The sequence below is a fragment of the Hypanus sabinus genome, chromosome 2 (genome assembly GCF_030144855.1).
Source record: "Hypanus sabinus isolate sHypSab1 chromosome 2, sHypSab1.hap1, whole genome shotgun sequence".
NCBI lineage: Eukaryota > Metazoa > Chordata > Chondrichthyes > Myliobatiformes > Dasyatidae > Hypanus > Hypanus sabinus.
The window spans coordinates 129,040,107-129,061,502 of record NC_082707.1 but is presented as its reverse complement, the minus strand read 5'-3'; the positions used below and the strand labels follow the sequence as shown (position 1 = coordinate 129,061,502).

The window sequence follows — 21,396 nt, the reverse complement described above, 5'->3', positions numbered from 1 at the left end:
TTTGTAGCTGTAAGGGACACAGCATGCAGTAGATGGTGCTGACTCATTGCCCTGGCGATCCAGGTTCGATCCTGACTCTGGTGCTCTCTGTGTGAAGTTCGTACGTTCTTCCTGTGTGGATTTCCTCTTGAGTGTTTCGGCTTTCTCTCACATCCCAGTAGGTTAACTGGTCACAGTAAGTTAGTTCTACTGCTGATGGGTAGTGGGAGAATGTAGGTGAATTGGTAAGCATATTGGTGAGAATAGATTGCAAGAAATGTGAGAGAGGGAATAGGTCTGATGTGATTGTTTTGAGCTAGTATGGGTTTGATGGGCTGATTGGCCTCACAACCTGTGAAATATAAAAATTCTTTGAAGCTAATTTCTCACCGCCTGTAGCAGTGTTGACTGATAGAAATGGGTGCTGTTAATTCTGTGTAGTTTTGTGGTGTGAATCCCCCTGGCCCCAGTGACCTCTGTAGTTGGTTTGTGAGAACAGCACAAAATTCCTTATCTACTGAATTCTGGGAGTGATGGTGATTCAGGATGTTGCCACTCAGTTTTTGACACTCTGTTCAGTTTCACCACTGACTCCCACCAACCCTCCCACTGTCTGACAAACTGTTGTCTGACTTCCAGTGCTGGCTGACCCAAAATTTCTACCAAATAACCATTGGGATGCCTGCAGCCACAGTCTTTGGCCCCCATCACAAGTTCCTAATGTCATCATCCCTCTCTCTAGGATCAGGAGCCAAGCTAGGCTATTCTCAGCCTCACTGTCTCATTCATCCCCGAGATGAGCAGTAGGTTAAGCCACCCCTCACACTATCCATTTCTGCCTCCCAGGGCTAACCCTCTGCCTCAGCTTATCTATTGCTGAAACTCATTACCCAACACCCTACCTTCTGTAAGTTCACTGTTACTTGTATCCTACTTTGCACCGTCCTGTCCACCCATCACCCCTGTGCTTGCAACAGAGATTACAAATAAAGTAAGGTTTTAAAACTCTACTCCAATATTCAATACCTGCCAATGCCTTCCCTTCTCGAACTCTGTCATTTCCTCCAGGCTTGTAACCCTCTAAGACAGTGGTTCCCAACTTTCTTTATGCCTTGGACCCAATACCATTAAGCAAGGGGTGCATGGACTCCAGGTTGGAAACCCCTGCTCTAAGATATGCTCACTCTCCTAATTCCTTGTTTGTTCTGAATTTAATCATTCCGTAAATCGTAGCTGCCAGGACAAGTTGTGGATCCCTCCCTGAACATCTCTGTGTCTGTCCCTCCTCCTTAAGGCACATTCAAAGATTATCTTTTCTTGACCAACCTTTTAGACCTTTCTCCTATTTTCTCCCATGAGACTTGGGTTTGTTTGATAAAATTGCTTCACTGCATTAGAGGTTCTAAGTAACCAGAGAAGAAATACATTGGTGCAAGTGTAACAATGCAGAGGGAAAGGAAAAAATAGGTTTTAAAAAAATAATTATTGGTCAGGTTTCTGTCAAGTGAGAATTTCTTGAATGCTTAAGTTGATGACTGCAAACAGACATCAGAAAAGTGTGCATGAAAAATATTTAACTGCCCTTTTGTGGAGATGTCAACTGTTCATCCAAGGGGTAGATTCCAGAAAGAGTATTTATTATACAAGTCATTTGCGTTTCTGAAGCAACACACACACACAATGCTGAAGGAACTCAGCAGGTCAACAGTATCTATGGAAATGAGTAAGTAGTCGACATCTTGGGCCAAGACCCTTCTTCAGGATTGGAAAGGAACAGGAAAGATACCAGAATAAAAAAGGTGGTGGTGGGGGGAAGGAGGATAGCTAGACGGTGATGGGTGAAACCAGACGCATAGGAAAGATAAAGGGCTGGAGAAAAAGGAATCTGATAGGAGAAAGGGAAGGAGGAGAGGATCCAGGGGGAGGTGATAGGCAAGTGAGAAGAGGTAAGAGGCCAGAGTGGGGAACAGAAGAAGAGGATGGGGGAGGGATTTTTTTATTAGAAAGAGAAATTGATATTCATGCCATCAGGTTGGAGACTACCCATATGTAATACAAGGTGTTGCTTCTCCACCCTGAGGGTGGCCTCATCGTAGCAGAAAAGGAGGCCATGGAGTAACATATCAGAATGGCGTCTTGCCCCTTCCTTTCCAGTTCTTATGAAGGGTTTCAGCCCGAAATATCGACGGTTTATTCATTTACATTGATGCTGCCTGACCTGCTGAGTTCTTCCAGGGTTTTGTGTGTGTTGCTTTGGATTTCCAGCATCTGCAGAATCTTTCGCTCTTATATTTCTGTTTGGGTTCTATTTCGTAGCTGTCTGGCAATTTGTACTACCCAGTTGTGTGATTTAATTGGGAATAAGCTGACTCTTGAGTGGAATGAGTTTGACCTTTCACCCCTTTCCCCTAGGCCATAAACCCACAGAAAACACTTCTGCTTGGAAAGGAAATGATTATAAATAAATCACAGCTCTGCTGGGCAGGCCAAAGGTGAAAAATGTTACTTTTCAGCCACACTTACTGTTATTACTTTTGACCTCTTGCCTTCTGCAGGTTGCCCGGGAGCAAAGAAGTTGGAGTTCATAACCAGTGTTTTGGACGCCCTGACCACAGATATGGTGCAAGCCATCAACTCGCCTGCACCTGCCACAGGAGGAAGGTATGTGCCCAATTACTGAGCGTGGGGCGAGATGGAGAGTGCTGACCCTGGTCAACTCCTGTATAACAGGCTTCTGGGCAGACTTTCACGTCCCACACAGTGAAAACAAAGGATGACATATCTTTTACATCCCTTTTTCAGAATCCCTGAGCACTTCTTGTCTAATTCATTCTTTACACTTTTCAAATGTAGTTTACAAATTGTGCAGAGCAAACAATTGGATAATCTGACCTCAGCTTTAGAGATGTTGCTTGAGGGATCATTTTTGGGCAGCATATCAGTGATCTATCCCTCGCTTTTCACAAACGAGCAAGTCTGCAGATGCTGGAAATCCAAGTAACACACACAAAATTATGGAGGAACTCAGCAGGCCAGACAACATCTGTGGCAAGGGGTAAAACAGTTGACGTTTTAGACTGAGACCCTTCACCAGTCATGATGAAGGGTCTCGGCCCAAAACATTGATTGTTTATTTTTTTCCATAGATGCTACCTGGTTGCTGAGTTCTAGCATTTTGTGTCTGTTGCTGTCCCTTGCCTTTTCTTACCATTGTGATGTAGGAGAAGGCCATCCAGCCCATCCCATCCTGGGCTGATGGTCAAGAGTAGTGGGTAGGAAGAAGTATGGGCTTCTTCAGCCCCAACAATGTCCCCTTTTGAATCCTTTGCCTCTCACATGCAGCAGCCAGTTAATCTTCCAACATGTCTTAGGGATGTGGGAAGAATCCAGAATGGCTTCAGAAACTCGTGTTCACTGGAAGAATGTGTAAATTCCACACTGGCAATACTTGAGGTCAGGATCAAACCCAGATCCATGGAGCTGCAAACTCGATGCCACCATCTTCTAGGAATTGTTCCATGTCCGTGCAAGGTCTCATTGAAAAGACATCATTACGATTTAGCCAATTACCTGTTGTGGCAGGGAACCACGATATAATTCTCAAGTGCACATTGTCCACATCATAATTTGAAACAGAAGAATGCCAAACTAAATCTTGGCTTCCGAAAATTAATCCAAATTGGTTACTTTCCAGCTACTTTTGTTTTGATTTCAGTTTGTCTTGACTTCTGAAGTCTATAAGCTGCCCCACCCCCTCCAGTTGGCAGATTATATGACCATGTGGATATTAATGGATAGGGCAAACACTTTTCCACAGAATTGTAAAACCTTGTGACTCATAACATATACACAGTTCACCCTCCCAGTAGCTGGGCAGTGACAAGGAAGGGAGAAATATACAGTTAAAGATCCAAATTCAAATCAAGAAGGGAAATTACTCTTAACCACCTCCCCCCACCCCCGCTTGGAGATCTAAATGTCCAGGTTATCAAGTGGGCCTGAACAATTCTAATCAATTTCTACATATTCACAGGTATGTTCCCTACCCCATCTTGAAGTATGTCAAACTCTTGCTGGACACAACTTGGGGAATCTGTCTCCACTACGGCCCATTCCTGAGGAACGTTATCCTGTGAGGGAGAGATGAGTTCCCCATAACTGCCTCAAAAAAACTGAATCCAGGTCATTCCCAACCTTTGAATAGAATCAGATGTCAGTCTTCAAAACATCAGCTAGATCACTATTAATGTCTGTTGTTTCTTAAGAGATAGAATGCTGCTAATTTAGTGCATTTTAGAGTCATAAAGTAGTACAGCACAAAACCCACCTGATCCTTGCTAACCAAATAACACACACAAAATGCTGGTGAAACACAGCAGGCCAGGCAGCATCTATAAGGAGAAGCACTGTCGACGTTTCGGGCTGAGAGGACTAACGTTAGTCCTGATGAAGGGTCTCTTTTTGTAAAAAAAAATTCCTCCTCGTCCCTATTAAATTTTCCCTAAATGCTTCACATTCTTAACTCTGCAAGGCTGGGAAACGACTGGGGGCATTCATTTTATCGAGGCTCCTTGTGATTTTGTATGCTTCAATAAGATCACCATTTTGTTAACTAAAACACGCCTTCTCTAGGAATTAGTCTAAGGGCCCAATAGCAAACCCTCAGTTATCCTGCCATTAGCACGCCAAAAAGAGTCTGCGGCATCACACTGCAAATTTTTCAGCCACTTATACATTCTTCGCTAATTAGGCAATGTAACAAGCCGAAATCTTGTGGTCTGCTGCCTGAAGCTTGGTGTTTGTTGATTCTGCCTGCGTTTAATTGTGGGCCAAGAGGCAGCCGCGTGAGAAATTGTTGCTTTGAAGCCAGCATCTCACTTTCTCAAACTGTAGAATTTGTGTGAGTTTTGTAGCCTGCAATGAACATAATAATTATTTACAGCTTTCAGGAATATTGACCTTGCGCATTACTATTCAGAGGAGGAGGCCAGTGTTACTTTTAATGGTAGATGGTGCAATTAACTGAGATCGGTGAGCCAGTCACCTATCAGGAAGTGGGCAAAAGTAGCCTTGTCCAGTTGACCTTCAAATATCCATCCACTTTGGTCAACTTTAGTTTCATTATCAGTTGAAAGTTCCAACTATGCAGATTGCTGGTGAATCTGGATATAGAATATAAACTGAGGATGGCCAGCAATATTCATTAGACCAGCCAGCATCTGTTTTCAGAAAGTAATAGCAATGTTTTCAATCTGTGACCCTCTTTGCGGTCTAAGCTGTTAACTGTTACATTCCTTTCTGCCTAGATGGTGAATAATTTTAGTGTTTCCTGATTTTATTTTGTGTTTCTGGTATCTGCAGTGCTGACACTTGGAGAATATTTATTGCAATAGGGGCCACCTTTTCCGTTGAAGGCTGGTGATGTATCAGAGAGTATTTGGGCAAGGTAGCTGTTAACTTACAGTTAATGGAGCAATCTCACACAACTGAATTTCACATCCAAGACAAAAGAACATGGAAGTCTGATATTAAAACTGTACACAATTTAGGTGAATGCAGGCTAGACCGTTGTCTATTGTTGATATAAACTCGCGTGGACAGAAATTTCAAATTACTGGAACCAATGAAGAGTGAAGCAAGAGTCTTTCTTCTGGGAAGGGAGGGTTATTTGTGAATAGCACGAATTTGCTTTAACAGTGACGCTTGATTATGGTAATGAGGTCAAAGGAGTATTATCAAGCATAATTTAACTGTGAATCATAGGTGGATCATTAGTGCAGTAAATCAAAATTTTGGGCAAAGAGCCCGCTGTGCGCCATCTCGACTGGAATGTGTGGTGGCACTTGCGGGCTGCCCCCTGCACATCCTTGAGTGTATTTTCATTGTTCAATGAAATATACAATTCATTGTATATTTCGAAAAACATTGAAAAATAAGTCTAAATATCAAGTATTTTGGTGAAATGAGAGTTAAAGGCACCGGGGATTGAAGGCGGGAATGCAGGGTCTTTTGGGGCTAGGTGATAGAAGGCAGTCAACTTGCTCATCTTGTTGATCTCAGTGGGGTCTTGTGTGCAGCTTGGCTTCAGCGATGCCTTCAATTAAATGCTTAAGCAATACAACCATCCCTGCAGATCTTTTAGGGATTGTGAATAGCTTTATGTAAGTGCAAATATTCTTTTCCCTTTTAATTAATCATGCCAGTTTTAAGACCAGGATAAACATGGTTGGGGTTTTGAAGTGCAACTCTGAAAGAGCTTCACTAATGTTTAGCTAAGAGTGTTTTAACTTCTGTGACTTGAAGGAACACCTGCACTGTTTATTTGAAGATCGAAGTCAGGAGGGTAACTGCCAAAGTAGCCTTGGCAAGCCGATACATCCTTTTGACAGTAGACAGCACAGCCCAAGTTGCAGATATTTAATGCAGTGAAGAGGCAGACTGCTTTGGCTAGTTGGTGACAAACTTCTTGAATTTCAGATTTTTTAGGCAATTTTAGGCTTTCTTTTTACTTGTTGATTGGGTGTGGATGTTGGTGGCTAACACTGCCATTGTCAACCCTTGTGAATTATGGTTGCAGTTAAGGGGCATACGTATTGGTGCGTCTAGAGTCCTGTACATACCAAACTGGATAAGGACATCAGTGAGTCAGATGAGTTTTTAAAAGTTCAAAGTAAATTTATTATTGAAGTACATATATGCCACCATATAGAAACATAGAAAACCTACAGCACAATACAGGCCCTTCGGCCCACAAAGTTGTGCTGAACATGTCCCTATCTTAGAAATTACTAGCATTACCCATAGCCTTCTATTTTCCTGAGCTCCATGTACCTATCCAAAAGTTTCGTAAAGACCCTATCGTATCCGCCTCCATCACTGTTGCTGGCAGTCCATTCCACGCACTCACCACTCTCTGCATTTAAAAAAAAACTTAACCCTGCCATCTCCTCTGTACCTGCTCCCCAGCACCTTAAACCTGTGTCCTCTTGTGGCAACCATTTCAGCCCTGGGAAAAAGCCTCTGACTATCCACATGATATACTATCCAGCGATTAATTTTCTTGAGACATTTACAGGAAAATAAATAAATACAATAGATTTTATGAAAAACTCTACATAATCAAAGACTAACAAACAACCAATGTGAAAAAGGAAACAAATTATGCAAATAATAAAAAGAAATTAAATAATGCTGGAACATGAGTTGTAGAGTCCTTGAAAGGAAGTCTCTAGGTTGTGGACTCGGTTCAGTGTTGAGATGAGTGAAGTTATCCATACTGGTTCAGGAGCCTGATGGCTGCAGGATAATAACCTTTCCTGAATCTGGTGCTGTGGAGCCTACGGTTGCTTTACCTCCTGGTGACAGTAGGATCGAAAAGAGAGCGTAGCCTGGATTAGGCATCCATTGATCTCGAGAGACCACGGGTTTGTGCCTTGGAAGATTTCTAGGGCTCAGGCCTGGGCAGGGTTGTATGGCAGACCGGCAGTTGCCCAAGCTGCAGGCCTGGATATTACTGTCCTTTTTGCTTCTTTCTTGTGGCAGCGCTCCTTGTAAATGTGCTCAGTGATGAGGAGGGCTTTGCCAGTGATGGACTGGGCTGTAACCACCACTTTCTGCAGGCTTTTCCATTCCTGGGCACTCCACACCAGTCAGGATATTCTTCACAGTGCATCAGTAAAAGTTTGCCAGAGGCGCTGGCAGCCTCCTCATTCAATCTGCTACCTGACTGTTGAGTTTTTTAATCAACAGTTTTATGCATACAGGTACTAATATCTTCAATGACTTGCAATTTAAATCCATGTCTCTGGTTTAATAACTCTGGAACTCTGCCTGCTCTTTTAATTTAACTGTTGCTGTATAACTTAAAGCAATGTTTGGAGGTTCAAAAGCTCTGGGAGGATTGAAGGATGAGGTGATGAACAGAGCTTTATTGTTCTAAATGTTTTAGAAAGAGGCTTTGTGAAGAATCTTAACTCTTGCACAGGAAGAATGAAGGGGGGATCATTGAGAATGATGTGATTACGTACTTAAAATGTAATAAAATACCTATATTAAATGTAGCAACAGTTAAAAAGGGTCGAAATTGCAACAAATACAAAAGAATGCATATCCAATGTTAGATGCTTACCTCTGATTTCTGAGTAAGGTATCATGTTAGTGCTATTCACTAGAGGGGTATTGTTTTTGGAAAGCTTTTGACTGGTAAGGAATTGAGAGTTGGGCACAAAATAGGCCTTGTCCTTTCTAATAGACATGGCACTCCGGAACTGATTCAAGGTCTTCTGGAGCAGTCCATTGTCCCACTGCAACTGGTCCTGGTCTTGCTGTAACTGATTCAGGCTGAAACTCTATCAGTTGTTCTTGGAAGAGACACTGGTCACCTCTGACTGATGCCACTTTGTGTTTGATCCCAGTTCTGTACTGACTACTGACTCATTGTATCTGAAGTGTGGAAGACGGTGAGCATCTTAGCCATACTGGGGCCGATGGAAGTTCAATTTGAAGGCAGAGGAATTTAGTGAAGCAAAGGATGCTGGGAGATCAGCGCTGGATTATGACTGGTGAAATACACCTTTGAAGATTTAAGAGAAGCAGAATTCTCACTCCTGCAGTATTTTGAGAAGAATTGAGTAATTTACCCAATGAATTACAAATGTAATTTAAATTGCATACTTTACAGATAAAAGGCGTCTGAACGGGGGGATAAAACAGGCTGGTAGAGAGGACTGAGGCTTGCAGTGCTTTGTGATTGAGAAACCAGCCAGAAGATCTTTACCAGCATTCATGCCAATCCCTGTCAAAGGTTTTGGAGGTGGCAAACACAAGAGGATATGTTTCACCTAAGAGCAGAGCTCAGGCAATTTGCAACATACAGTGATGTGCTGAAATCTGTGTAGCAGCTGTCGATTAGGCCCAAGTATAAGCGAAGGAGACTCGGGGTTAACAGCAGCTAGCATAACTTCAGAAATGCTGTGCCTATGACCAAAATATTGAAGAGTTTTTGTATATGAAAAAAAACTATTACTGTTTCTGTATTTATTTTGGAATTGCCATTCCTGGCTTGAATCAGCTCCCTCCACACTTGCCAGTCATGGGATAACATTGTTGAATTATTACAAAAACAAACGCATGATTCAGTAAAACAAACGGCTTCAGCACACATTCCTGGCCATTTTGGGCTTAGTCCTAATGGAAATGAAATTGGTAACAGATTACAAATTATTTAAAGCGTTCTAAATTGTAATCAGAGGATGGCTTCAGACCTTGGAAAGCATGAACAGGGGGAGAAAAGAGCAAAAGGTTCCTCACTGACCCAAAGTAAAATTACTCCAGCTTGGGCTGAACCACTGCCCTGGTTTTCCCCTCAGTAGGTTTTGAGCTGATTTCATTGATGTAAGCTGTATGGCATCAAGTTCGCCTCTCAGTTAAGTTCAGTTAGTGAAAACTTTCTGTAAAATTTGCGTTGATTCTAAGAGGGCTGGGTCTGTATTTGATAACTGGCTGAACCTGCCCTTCACCTACAATGACTCATTCTGGATAAGGAGGGCCAACTAAGCTGACCCTCTGAACTGCAGAAGCAAAGCTGGCCTCGATACAGTGGGAAGCCTGTGGACGCCCTCCCTTGGCCTGTCAAAGCTCACTGTCATCAGAGGAGCTTTTGGGACAACTATGAATCACTGCCAATAGTCAGGAATAGTTTAATGCTGTCCACGTACAGTTAAATCATTACCATTCAAATTATTTAAAAATGTATTAAGATACGAGCAAGTTATGATAGATGTTTAATCAAAATAAATGAATCCACCTAGTTACACTTGGCTTTTCCGAAAAGCGTGTGTGATGATATTCAACTGAATGTTGTTGAAATACAGCTAAAGGTCAGCCTGTGAAGTGAATCTGGCCCCTCACCTCTGCTGCAGAAATTCAATACAGCATATGCAGGTCAACGCCCTGCAACGTCGAAAATTCATTCCCACCCCCCCCCAGATGCTGCTTGCCCTGCTGAGTAGCTCCAGCAGATAGTTTGTCGCTCCAGATGCCAGCATCCCCATCTCCTGGGTTTCCATCCCTCCCCTTAGCGCAGTGGTGTTGCATCTTTGGACTGGATACCAAGCGCAGTGGTAGATCAGGAGATGAGATAAACTAGTGTCTGTCCTGCAGCCCATCCTGGGCTCTTGTGTTTGACCTGGTAGGTGCAAAACCTGAGATACTGTAGGGCAAAGGTAAACAAGGGGATCCATTCCTGCGTGTTTGGCTTGTACTTTAATTGACAGTAACATCTTTGCACGTGAAGAACTTCAACAAGTCATTTTCGAAATGGATTATTATACACAAGGATGGGACATTTAGCATGGCCAGTCCAAAATCCTTAAAAGCAAGAGAAGTCTAAAATACTTTGAGGAATTTAAGGGCATGTTCTGAAGAGAGCCGGAATATGAAGAGGACAGAGTGATACTTCTCTGGTGAAGCAGCTTGCTGCAGCCCTAGCTGGGGTTGATGTCTTTGTGCTGCCTTTCAGTGGCCACTTTTTAACCCTGCAGAGTTTGTAGAGCAAATTCACCCCAGAGCACTGAGATTTAATTGGAGGATGCAGATGGCTCGCTCAAAAACAGAGGAACAATAGTTAAAATTATTTAAAATATTGAGAAGATAAGCAGGGAAAGCTGGGGGGGGGGGGGTGGGGGGAGAACAAGCAGGCATTCCAGCATGATCTTAAAATCAGAGCTGGTCTGTTAAGGAGGCAATTGATCAAACATTGGTGCAATAAAAATTTGAACTCTCTCTTATGAAGCTTTGTGGATGTTGTGGCATTCAGTGAGTTTTTGAGCTAGAGGCAGGTGGAATAGTTTTTGGGAAACTTATTGAGTTATTCGGCTGAGATGTTCATGGGTCAAGATGATGAACACTGGAGCCAACCAGTAGGTGGAATAGCCTTTCCCTATAGCAAATTCGCTTAATTTTGTTCATAAGTCAGTGAAGTTTTAAATAAATATTTTCACATTCAGTGCCCTCTGGTGGAATATTACATTTAAAAACTGCTCTACAGAGTAGGCTGAAAACAGTATTGTCCCTTCAGTGTCTCGAGATGCCTGACTTGCATAGTTAAGTAACATTTTGCATATGTCCTCCTGCCAGTGTAAAGTCATCACTAGCCTAAAGGGTGGAAGCTGCTTTGTTAGCAAACAATATAAAATGTGTCATTCCTGGAAGGTCCTCAGTCCAGAATATTTCTGTGGCTGCTGATGGAAAACGGTAGATAAATACAAGAGTTATGGAGTGTGACTTGTCTGAACTGTGATGCATTGAATTTTAAAATTTCCTTCTCAAGAATGATATTTATGAGTTTCCACAAAGCAACAAAAGCAATGACTTAAGTGTTTCCTGATTCAGCCCACTGCACTATGAAATGACGGTGGGGTAGAATTTCTTCTGTTGCTGTGGAATGCAGTTACTGGGCTCTCTACACTCTCACTGGGAAGTCCAATTCACCTTGACTGTGTCAGGGCTGCAACCTGCAGTTAGAAATGGGGCAGAAGACGGTAGGTTTCCCAGGACACCCTTTGGTGCCTCAAAAAGGTGGCATCCATCACTAAGACCCCCTCCATCACCCAGAACATGCCTTGTTCTCATTACTACTATCAGGTAGGAGGTACAGAAGCCTAAAGGCACACACTCAGTGATTCAGGAACAGCTTCTTCCCCTCTGCCATCTGATTTCTGAATGGACACTGAACCCATGAACACTACCTCACTACTTTATTATTTCTATTTTTGTGTGTTACTTATTTAACTATTCAATGCACATATGTACTTATTGTAATTCAGTTTTTTTCTGTATTATTATGTATTACATTGTACTGCTACAGCAAAGTTGACCAATTTCATGACATACGACGGTGATATTAAACCTGATCTGATACTGAGTTGGCAGAGGGGCAGTGATGTGGGCCGATGACTGGAGCATTGAGAAGCCCATTGGATCTTTGGGTGGAGTGTGGCTAAGCTTTGCGTTGATGGTGGAGAAATTACTGGGGAGTATCCCAAAGGGTAGAATTTATGTCCATAAGCATAAGAAATTTTGCAGACACTGGAAATCCAGAGCAACACACACAAAATGCTGGTGGAACTCAGCAGGTCAGGCAGCAGCTATTGAGAGGGGCAAAAAGTCAAAGTTTTGGGTTGAGACCCGTCATCAGGACTGGAAAGGAACATGGAAGAAGCCAGAATGAGAAGGTGGAGGAGGGGAAGGAGTACAAGCTGGAGGTGAGAGGTGAAGCCAGTTTAGGGAGAAGGTAGATGGGTGACATGGAACTGACCTCCACAGTAGCGTAGTGGTTAGTGTGATACTATTACAGCTCAGTGTGCAGGAGTTCCGAGTTTAATCCCAGTGTCTTCTGTAAGGACTTTGTTTGTCCTCCCCATAGAATGAGTGGATTTCCTCCCGGGTGACCCGGTTTTCTCCCACAGTCCAAACATGTGCCAATTGGTAGATTAATTGGTCATTGTAAATTGTCCTGTAATTAGGAGAGGATTAAATCAGGAGTTGCTGGCAGTGCGGCTCAAAGAGACAGAAAGGCCTATTCTGCTCTGTATCTCTAAATAAAAATTAAATAAAAAACTAGTGCTGCACTTTGCCAATGTTTACCTCTTCACTCACCACCACTCACGGCCTCAAACACTCCTTCCAGGTGAGACAGCACGTCCCCTGAAGTTTGTTGAGGGTCATCTACTGTTCGTGGTGCAGCCTCTACTACATTTAATGGAGATTGGGGGACTGCTTTCTCAAGCATCTTCACTCCATCTGCAAAGGGAGGATTTCCCAGTAGCCAAATATTTTAATTCCTATCCTCATTCCTGTTCTGACATGTCAGTCCATGGTCTCCTCTTTTGCCATGATGAGGCCACTCTCAGGGTGGAGGAGCAACACCTCATATTCTGCTGGGTAACCCCCAAACTAATGGGTTGAACATCAACTTCTTCTGGTCAACAACACACACAAAATGTTGGTGGAACACAGCAGGCCAGGCAGCATCTATAGGGGGAAGCGCTGTCGACGTTTCGGGCCAAGACCCTTCGTCAGAACTTCTTCCAGTAACCTTTTGCCCCTCCCCCCCCCCCCCCCGTCATCTTCTGGCTGCCCTCTTACCTCTTCTCAGCCACTAATCACCACCTCTGGTGCCCAACTCCTTTCCCTTTCTCCCATGGTCCTCTCTCCTCTCCTAGCAGAATCGTTCTTCAAGCCTTTGCCTTTTCCTTCTATCACCACCATGCTTTTCACTTCATTCTCCCTCCCCCGCCCACCTGCATTCCCCCTCACCTGGCTTCACCTATCACCTTCCAGCTTGTACTCCATCCCTTCGCCCCCCCACCACCTTATTCTGGCCTCTTCCCACTTCCTTTCCAGTCCTGATGAAGGGTCTCAGCACAAAATGTCAATTCTTTGTTCCACTCCATAGATACTGCCTGACCCAACTTGGGTTCCACCGGCATGTGTATATTACCTAGGATTTACGTACAATTGGAAAGGCAGGGATTTATCAGGGATAGTAAGCATGGCTTTGTACATGGCGAAAAATTCCTCACTAATTTGATTGCTTTATCTAAGCAGATTGATGATGGCAGTGATGTACTATCAAAGTATGTCTATGTTACCATATACTATATTGAGATTCATTTCCTTGCAGGCACTTTCAGGAAAAAAAAGTAACACACTGGAATTTTATGAAAAACTATGCATAGACAGACCAGGTCTTACAAACAGCCAGTCCTCAATAGAAGACAATCTGTGCAAATAAAAATAATACTGAGAATACGAGTTGTAATGTCCTTGAATAAGTCTGTTGGTTAAAGAATCAGAGCAGCGTAGTGGTGAATGAACTTAGCCACACAGGTTCAGGAGCCTGATAATTCTAAGAAATAACTGTTCCTTGTCCTGGTGGGGTAGGACTAGAGGCTTCTGCACCTCCTGTCTGATAGGCCATAGGTATCGCCTAAATAGACACTTAACAGTAAGGCATTTAACTCTGGTAGACCAGCCACCTAGTAGACTAAGGCGCATGGGATACAAGGCAAGCTGGGCTAATTGAATCAAAATCTGGATTGGTGATGATGGAAGAATGCTTTTCTGACTCAAGGTCTGTTTCTCATGACATGCCCCAGGGATCAGAGCTGGGAGCCAGTTGCTTATGCTATATGTTCAGTATGTTAACAAATTGGTTGTGAAAGTAGGTTGATGACACAAAAGTTAGTGATATTTTGAATGGTGATATTTGGATAGTTAATGTTGTAATTTTCAAAATGGAACGTAGAACAGTGCAGCTCAGGAACAGGCCCTTCGGCCCATAATGTTGTGCTGAACCAGTTATATTTGTAATCAAATGGCCAACTGAACTGATCTCTGCTGCTTACCCAATGTCCATATCCCCACTCCCCTCACATTTATGTGGCTATCTAAACATCTCTTAAAAGTCCCTAATGTATCTTCCTCTACCACTACCCTGGACAACACATTCAAGGCATCCACCACTCTGTTTTTTTTAAAAGAAGATGTTCCTCGTACAGCTCCTTTGAACTTGCCCCATCTCATTTATTAGACATTTCAACCCTGGGAAAAAGATGCTGGTTTATCTGTGCCTCTGGTAATCTGATAAACCTCGATCGGATCTCCCCATAGCCTCCACTACTCCAGAGAAAGCAACCCAAGTGTGGCCAACCTCTTGTTGTAGCACGTGCCCCCTAGTCCAGGCAGTATCCTGGTGAACCTCTTCTGCACCCTCTCCAAAGCCTTGACCTCTTTCTTAACGGGATGACCAGATCTGTATGCAATATTCCAGATGCAATCTCACTAGAGTTTTTTAACTTCCTGACTTTGAACTCAATGGCTCAACTAATAAAGGCAAGCATTCTATGTGCCTTCTGAAGCACCCTGTCAACCTGTGTAGCCATGTTCAGGGAGCTGTGAAGCTGGACTCCAAGATCTCTCTGCTCATCAACACTGTTAAGGGTCTTGCCCTTAATAGCATGCTGTCTCTTTATGTTTGACTTGCCAAAGTGCAACACCTCATACTTGGCCAGGTTAAACTCCATCTGCCATTTCTCTGCCCATATCTGCAACTGATTTATATCCTGTTGTATTCTTTGTCAGTCTTCTACACTGTCCATTACATCACCATTCTTTGGATCATCTGCAAGCTTACTAACTTGCCCATCTACATTTTCATCTGGGTCATTGATATACACCTCAAATAGCAGAGGTCCCAGTATAGATCCCTGCGGAACACCGCTAATCCCAGACCTCCAGCTAGAATAAGTCCCATCGACCACTACCCTCTGCTAGACCCTTGCCTGTTGGATTGTGTGCAGTCCTGCTTGCTACACTACAGGAAGGATGGAGTTGCAGGAAGAGGGTGGAGAGGAGATTCACTAGAATGATTCCTGAAATAGAGTCTTTTCGGCATGGGATAGCTTGGACGGGCTCTGCTTTGTCTGGGGCAAAGGAGACGAGGGGTGACCTGAAGGAAGTATATAAGACTATGAAAGTCATAAATAAGTCAGATAGTCATTTTATTTTTCCATGTAGGGGTATTGAAAATAAGAGACATTGGTTTAAGGTGAGAGGAAGGAGTTTTAAAAGAGAATAGGTTTTTGCACAGATGAGCGTGATATCTGGAATTCACTGCGAGAGAAAGTCGTGGAGTCAGGTTCAATCACTGTGTTTAGGAGATCTTTAGAGAGACATTTAAATAAGTAAGGCATAGAAGGATTCTGTCCAAATGTAGTAAAATGGAATTGGTATGAAACAGCAGAAAGGTCAGCATTGGTGTGATGGGTCAAATCGCCTGTTTTGCACCCAAAGCTAGTTGGTCTATAATCTGGCTCATCTCAGTCCAAAAATATCACTCAGAACACATTTTAAATGAATTCTTGGCCTGCCATTTCCTGGCACCTAACATTAGTCCCTGGTGAAGAAATGCTCGGTTGAGGCCCGGAAACCCCAGACCTTGTTCCAGTTTTCCATCTGGCAGGAGAACCGAGGTTTCTGGATGCCTAATTTTGCCAGACGAAGGAAGGATCTTCCAGCAGTGCTCAGTCGCCATTTTAGTACCCCCTGCTCACTTGAAAGTTATGCTTGCTTCTGAAACTCGCACCTTAATAATGTGGCCCGGTTTTCAACATGCTGTGGGTATGGTTCTCTCTGAGGCATGGAGCAGAAAGTCAAGGCCACCAGCATGGGGGTTCACATAGCTAAAAGTTGTCATTTCAGAAAGCAAAACCTGACCATTGCTTTAATTCTCAGATTTTGTTTTGTCCATTCATGTCATTATTAAATTCCGCCCCTCCCCCATTCCACCAAAATCAAATGCAATCCAAGAACCTCATGCAGTCGGAGTAGAAATTGGCTCATTTATTCACAGCAAACTTAATAGCAATAAAAATAATGAGAGGTATCTTGCTGTTGACTCCCTAATACAAGTTTTACACGGACTTGATATCTGTCCCTGTGAATGGAGTTTGATATTGTACAGATCTGTCTTTGTAGTTTAGGGAAGGGGGAGATGTAGAGCAGAACTGGCATGATTTCCCATGGGAGCGCAGATAATTATCGGGTAAGGCACTGCGGGATATTCCGATAACACTACAGAGACTGGTGCCTGATGTAGGAGATCACAAGGAGAAAAGAAAAATATTTAAACATGGGCCCAATTTAAAAAAAAAATTAAAGGAATGTTTACATGGAACATGCCAGAGACTTAACAGAATGCAAGGCAGTGGAATCATTTTCCAGTTTGAGCAATTACTTTGAAAGGCAAAATAGGTTTTGGAAGATAACTCAATTGTTTATTAACAATGCAGCGATCCATTGCAGTGTAAACGGAGCAATATATGTAAAACACTTCCGTAAAAGGAAGTCTCTGTACCAGACAGCAGAACAAAACGAGAGACAGAAATCCAACTCTTAAACAATGATGCCACTCTGTAAGAATTGGGCTCTGGCTGCTGAATGAGTAGACGTTGAGAAGAGCAAGGGCTTTCTGAGGTCTCTGTGCCACTAAACAAGACTGGAACTGATAAATAACATCCTGCCTGTTCTGAGGAGCTCCACTTTCAGGGGGTATTGGGGAACTATTGAGCTTGATTATCCAACCTCCTAATTAATAAGGGCATATATCACATCTCCTTTTTCTTTTGCAATGGTTATTTCTTGCTGAAAATGCCAGTAGGTCCAGATAAATGAATACTTTCAGACCTATCTCCCTCGTGGATCTTTCTGTTGTGCTCTGAAGATGCCCTTGGTCCTGACACATATGAACCTCCTCCAGCTATTGGGGAGTAAACTAATTCCCTCACTGTCCTCATGACTAATGAGATAAATACCTTGCCTCACCACCAACTAAGCAAGGGCTCTTCCTGAAATAACCTGGTGCCATCTCAGACCTTGGTCCACCATTTAGAACTAAAGTATAAGCGGAAAACAGCCAGGAGAATTGACCCTTAGCAAGTTGATTAATATTTATCAAAATTCATTTACCCATGTATTTCCATGCAAAGTGTTAATCTGTCTTGATTTTGCTCATTAAAGTGGATTTTATGTTTTTATTTCATTTTTATTTGTTCCTTTAAATCTATAATTCAATACTGGGATTTGCTCTGAGATCTCTGTGGAGTAGCTGCTCTTGGAAACAGAAGTGTCCTCTTGGGGTTGTGGCTAAGATAGATTTGTGAGACACCTTTGCCCTCTGACTAGTGTTTGCTATGCTTGGAAGGCAAATGTAGGAAACATATTCTGTTCCCTAATAGAAACTTCAGCAAAAACCTAAAATTCCCCACAGAGTTCCTTGTACATTCTAATCCCCTCTCAATCACTTCAAGTAGAAAACTTGCCAGATAAAGCAGAGGGGAATATCTGCAATTTATAACAATTACTGAAGGCATGTTCTGCATCGTTCAGTGAATCAAAAGTAAAAGTTTAAACAGCAGCTTTACCGTTCCATTTTCTGCCAACAAATTGTAAATTTTAAGCATTTCCAGGCATCAAGAAATGTAAAATATTGGCAGTTGTTCCTCGTTTAAGTAGTCTACATTCCATTAGTGCATGCAGCCACATTTTATCTGGCAGAATACTAGATTCTGAGATATATTTATTGCACATGTTTCTTATACCTTTTAGTAAATTTTTCAGCAAACATCCCACACCCATCAACCTAGAAAACCTGAAGAGCTTAAAACAAGGAGCCTAGTCTTAGCTCTCGACGCAGGCAACAATTAATCACTCAGTCTGCTGCTAAAAGATGAATGAAATATCCAGCATGCGAATAAAACGTCAGCTTGAATTTTTTTTCCCCAAACCCACATAACTAATTAGTATCTGATAGTGCAGATGGTATTTTCGTGTGAAATGGAATACTTTAGAATTCATAATTTAAAAAGTAGTCAAGATATGAATACACTTGGAAATCGAGGCATGCATATATTAAAATCGGTGTTAATTTTAACTCAGTGACCCCTTTATTTGGTACCCAATAAAGTGGCCACTGAGTGTATGTTCGTGGTCTTCTGCTGCTGTAGCCCATCCACTTCAAGGTTCGACATGTTGTGCGTTCAGAGATGCTCTTCTGCACACCACGGTTGTAACGTGGTTATTTGAGTTATTGTCACCTTCCCGTCAGCTTGAAGCACTCTAGCCATTCTCCTCTGAACTCTCTCATTAACAAGAAATTATCACACACAGAATTACCACTCACTGGATGTGTTTTTTTGTGCCATACTCTAAACACTAGAGACAGTTGTTCACAAAAATCCCTAGAGATCAGTAGCTTCTGAGATGCTCAAATCACCCCGTGTGGCACCAACAGTCATTCCACGATCAAAGTCACTTAGATCACATTTCTTCCCCATTCTCATGTTTGGTCTGTACAACAAACTAGCATCTTGACCATGTCTGCATTCTTTTATGCATTGAGTTGCTGCCGTGTGATTGGCTGTTTAGATATTTGCATTAATGAGCAGGTGGACATACGTACCCAATAAGGTAGCCACTGAGTGCATGCTTTGCTTAGTAGAGATAATGCTGCAGAACGTAACAGTATTAACTTATTGAAGGCCTTCATGAAGGTTTTTCAGAGGTGGTTTGTGACAAAAATTCAAATATGGTATTATAATTTTTGATAGAGTAACACAGAATATTTGCTGATGGGTTAAACTAAAACTAACAGCCAACATCTCAAAATAGTCACCACTTTCATGTGAAATTTGTTAAGATTTTTTAAAAGTGAGTTAGGATGGAAAGAGCGGCAGATGTGAAAGCTGAATCCTTTGCAAGAAAGATGGTATCTGTTCAGAAAGGGGATATGTTGGAAACCCTCAGCAGGGCCTGGCGACGTTGGTGGAAGGAGAAATAGTTAACGTTCTGGTCCAGGACCCTGAATCTGACCTGCATCTGTTCAGTCCTGCTCTCGTCCAGCTATCCATTGGGTTGACTTTGATCAGCCTCCCAGCAGTGTATAACTGCTCAATTCTCTGATATTGCTGCAGGTTTTGGGAGGTCAGTGTCAGTGGGTAAATGAAAAGTCTAAGGAGAAATATGGCACAGAATATCAAGGCAGGTCAAGCACATTTCTTGTCTGAAGTTTGCAACTGGAAGTGTCTTTTAGGACTAGCTTTGGAAGTAAAAAGGAACAATTAATTTATCACTTCAAGACGTTTCTCATTTCTTTATGTTGGATTTTTATACAGAAGTAGTGCATTATTCTGAGCATGTCTTGAGTGTATGTACTGTAGATTAGATGCACACATTTAGTAACAAGCAGTTTGGATGGTATTGCCATAAAATTATACATCCTGATGTTGAGATGACCCAAAAAGCAAGTCAGCTCTGAATTGTATAACTGCCCCAGAACTGTGGCACTTCATAGTATACACAAACTTAGCAATTATTGACCACTGTTTATTTTCTTCACTTTTTATTAGTTCCTTTTGCTGGCAGGGTCATCATGCTATGCAGCAGTGCTAATAAGAACTGAGTCACAAGATGATGTATGCAGTAATATTTAAAGGCGCACATATTTTACTATTTTTGCATAGGTATGTAATGATTTTCATTGCACATCCAAACCTCATGGGGCAATTTAGCTCAGGATTCAACCAAACTCACTGAAGCTTAAGGTACATGTCCCTAATGCAGGAGGCTGTTGGAAGCATAAATGAATTAATGCCAGATTGTAACAGAATTAAAGGAACTGCAGATCTCTCCTTGCTACCAGATAGCATTATCTTTTCTGTAGTGCCTCACGGGACTGAGCGAATGGGACTTTGCGCCAGGAGAGAATCTAATGATGTTCATGGATGGTTGAACTTGCTCCTGCAGTGATCATCGGTAATAGCCACCTATCGGCTCATTAGCCAAGGTGGATGTGTCTTTCCCGACCTGTGTGAGCTCTGGTGACCTTGCTGGAGATGTGGCTGCAAATATAAACTATGTCTGGAGGAAGGTTTCAGTGACGTGAAATTTCAACAACACCAATATGTTTTTAGTCAGGGATTTGTGCCAGGCACAAGAAACTGTAGATGCAGGGATCTGGAGCAGGAACTCAGCAGCCTAAGCAGGAGGTGCAGGAGTTTTTGGGGGAAGCAACTGATGACATTTCAGCTCATGGCCCTGAATCAAAACTCAATTTTCATGCCATTGGATCACAGACTATCCAAGCAGAAGCAATGCAGGCAAGGCAGCATCTATGAGGAAAGAGTAAACGGTCGACATTCCGGGCCGAGACCCTTCATCAGAACTGGAAAAAAGATGAGAAGTTAGAGCAAGAAGGTGGGGGGGGGGAGGGAGGATGAAGTACAGGGTGGTAGGTGATAGGTGAAACTGGGAGAGAGGTGAAGTAAAGAGCTGGGAAGCTGGTAGGTGAAAGAGATAAAGGGCTGGAGAAAGGGGAATCTGATCGGAGAGGGTAGAAGACCATAAAAGAAAGGAAAGGGGGAGGAGCACCAGAGGGAGGTGATAAGCAGCTAAGGAGATGAGATGAGAGAGGGAATGGGAATGGTGAAGGTGGAGGGGGGTGGGTGCAGTTGACAATTATCAGAAGTTCAAGAAATTGATGTTCATGCCATCAGGTTGGAGGCTACCCAGACGGAATATAATGTGTTTCTCCTTCGTTGTGAGTATGGCCTCATTGTAGCAGTAGAGGAGGCCACGGACTGATATGTCAGAAAGGGAATGGGAAGTAGAATTGAAGTGGTGGCTATAGCATCTATGGAAAAGAGTAAGCAGTCAATGTTTCAGGCTGAGACCTCCAGCACTCCGTATGTGTTATTTGGATTTCCAGCATCTGCAGACTTTCCCTTGTTTGGAGGAGATTGATAGGCATCTAATTAGTCAGGGTATCAAGGGATATGGGGAAAAAACCGGAAATTGGAA

General features: G+C 42.7%; 1 protein-coding gene across 5 annotated transcripts in view; it reads left to right on the top strand.

The window, feature by feature from the left end:
• smoc1 (SPARC related modular calcium binding 1) overlaps positions 1-21,396 on the top strand; it is a 229,340-nt gene that overhangs the window by 169,463 nt on the left and 38,481 nt on the right. For all 5 annotated transcript variants that reach the window (XM_059954878.1, XM_059954891.1, XM_059954885.1 and 2 more), the window contains exon 10: positions 2,535-2,640. In XM_059954878.1, the coding sequence (XP_059810861.1) occupies positions 2,535-2,640 (106 nt within the window). The remainder of the gene's footprint in view (positions 1-2,534; positions 2,641-21,396) is intronic.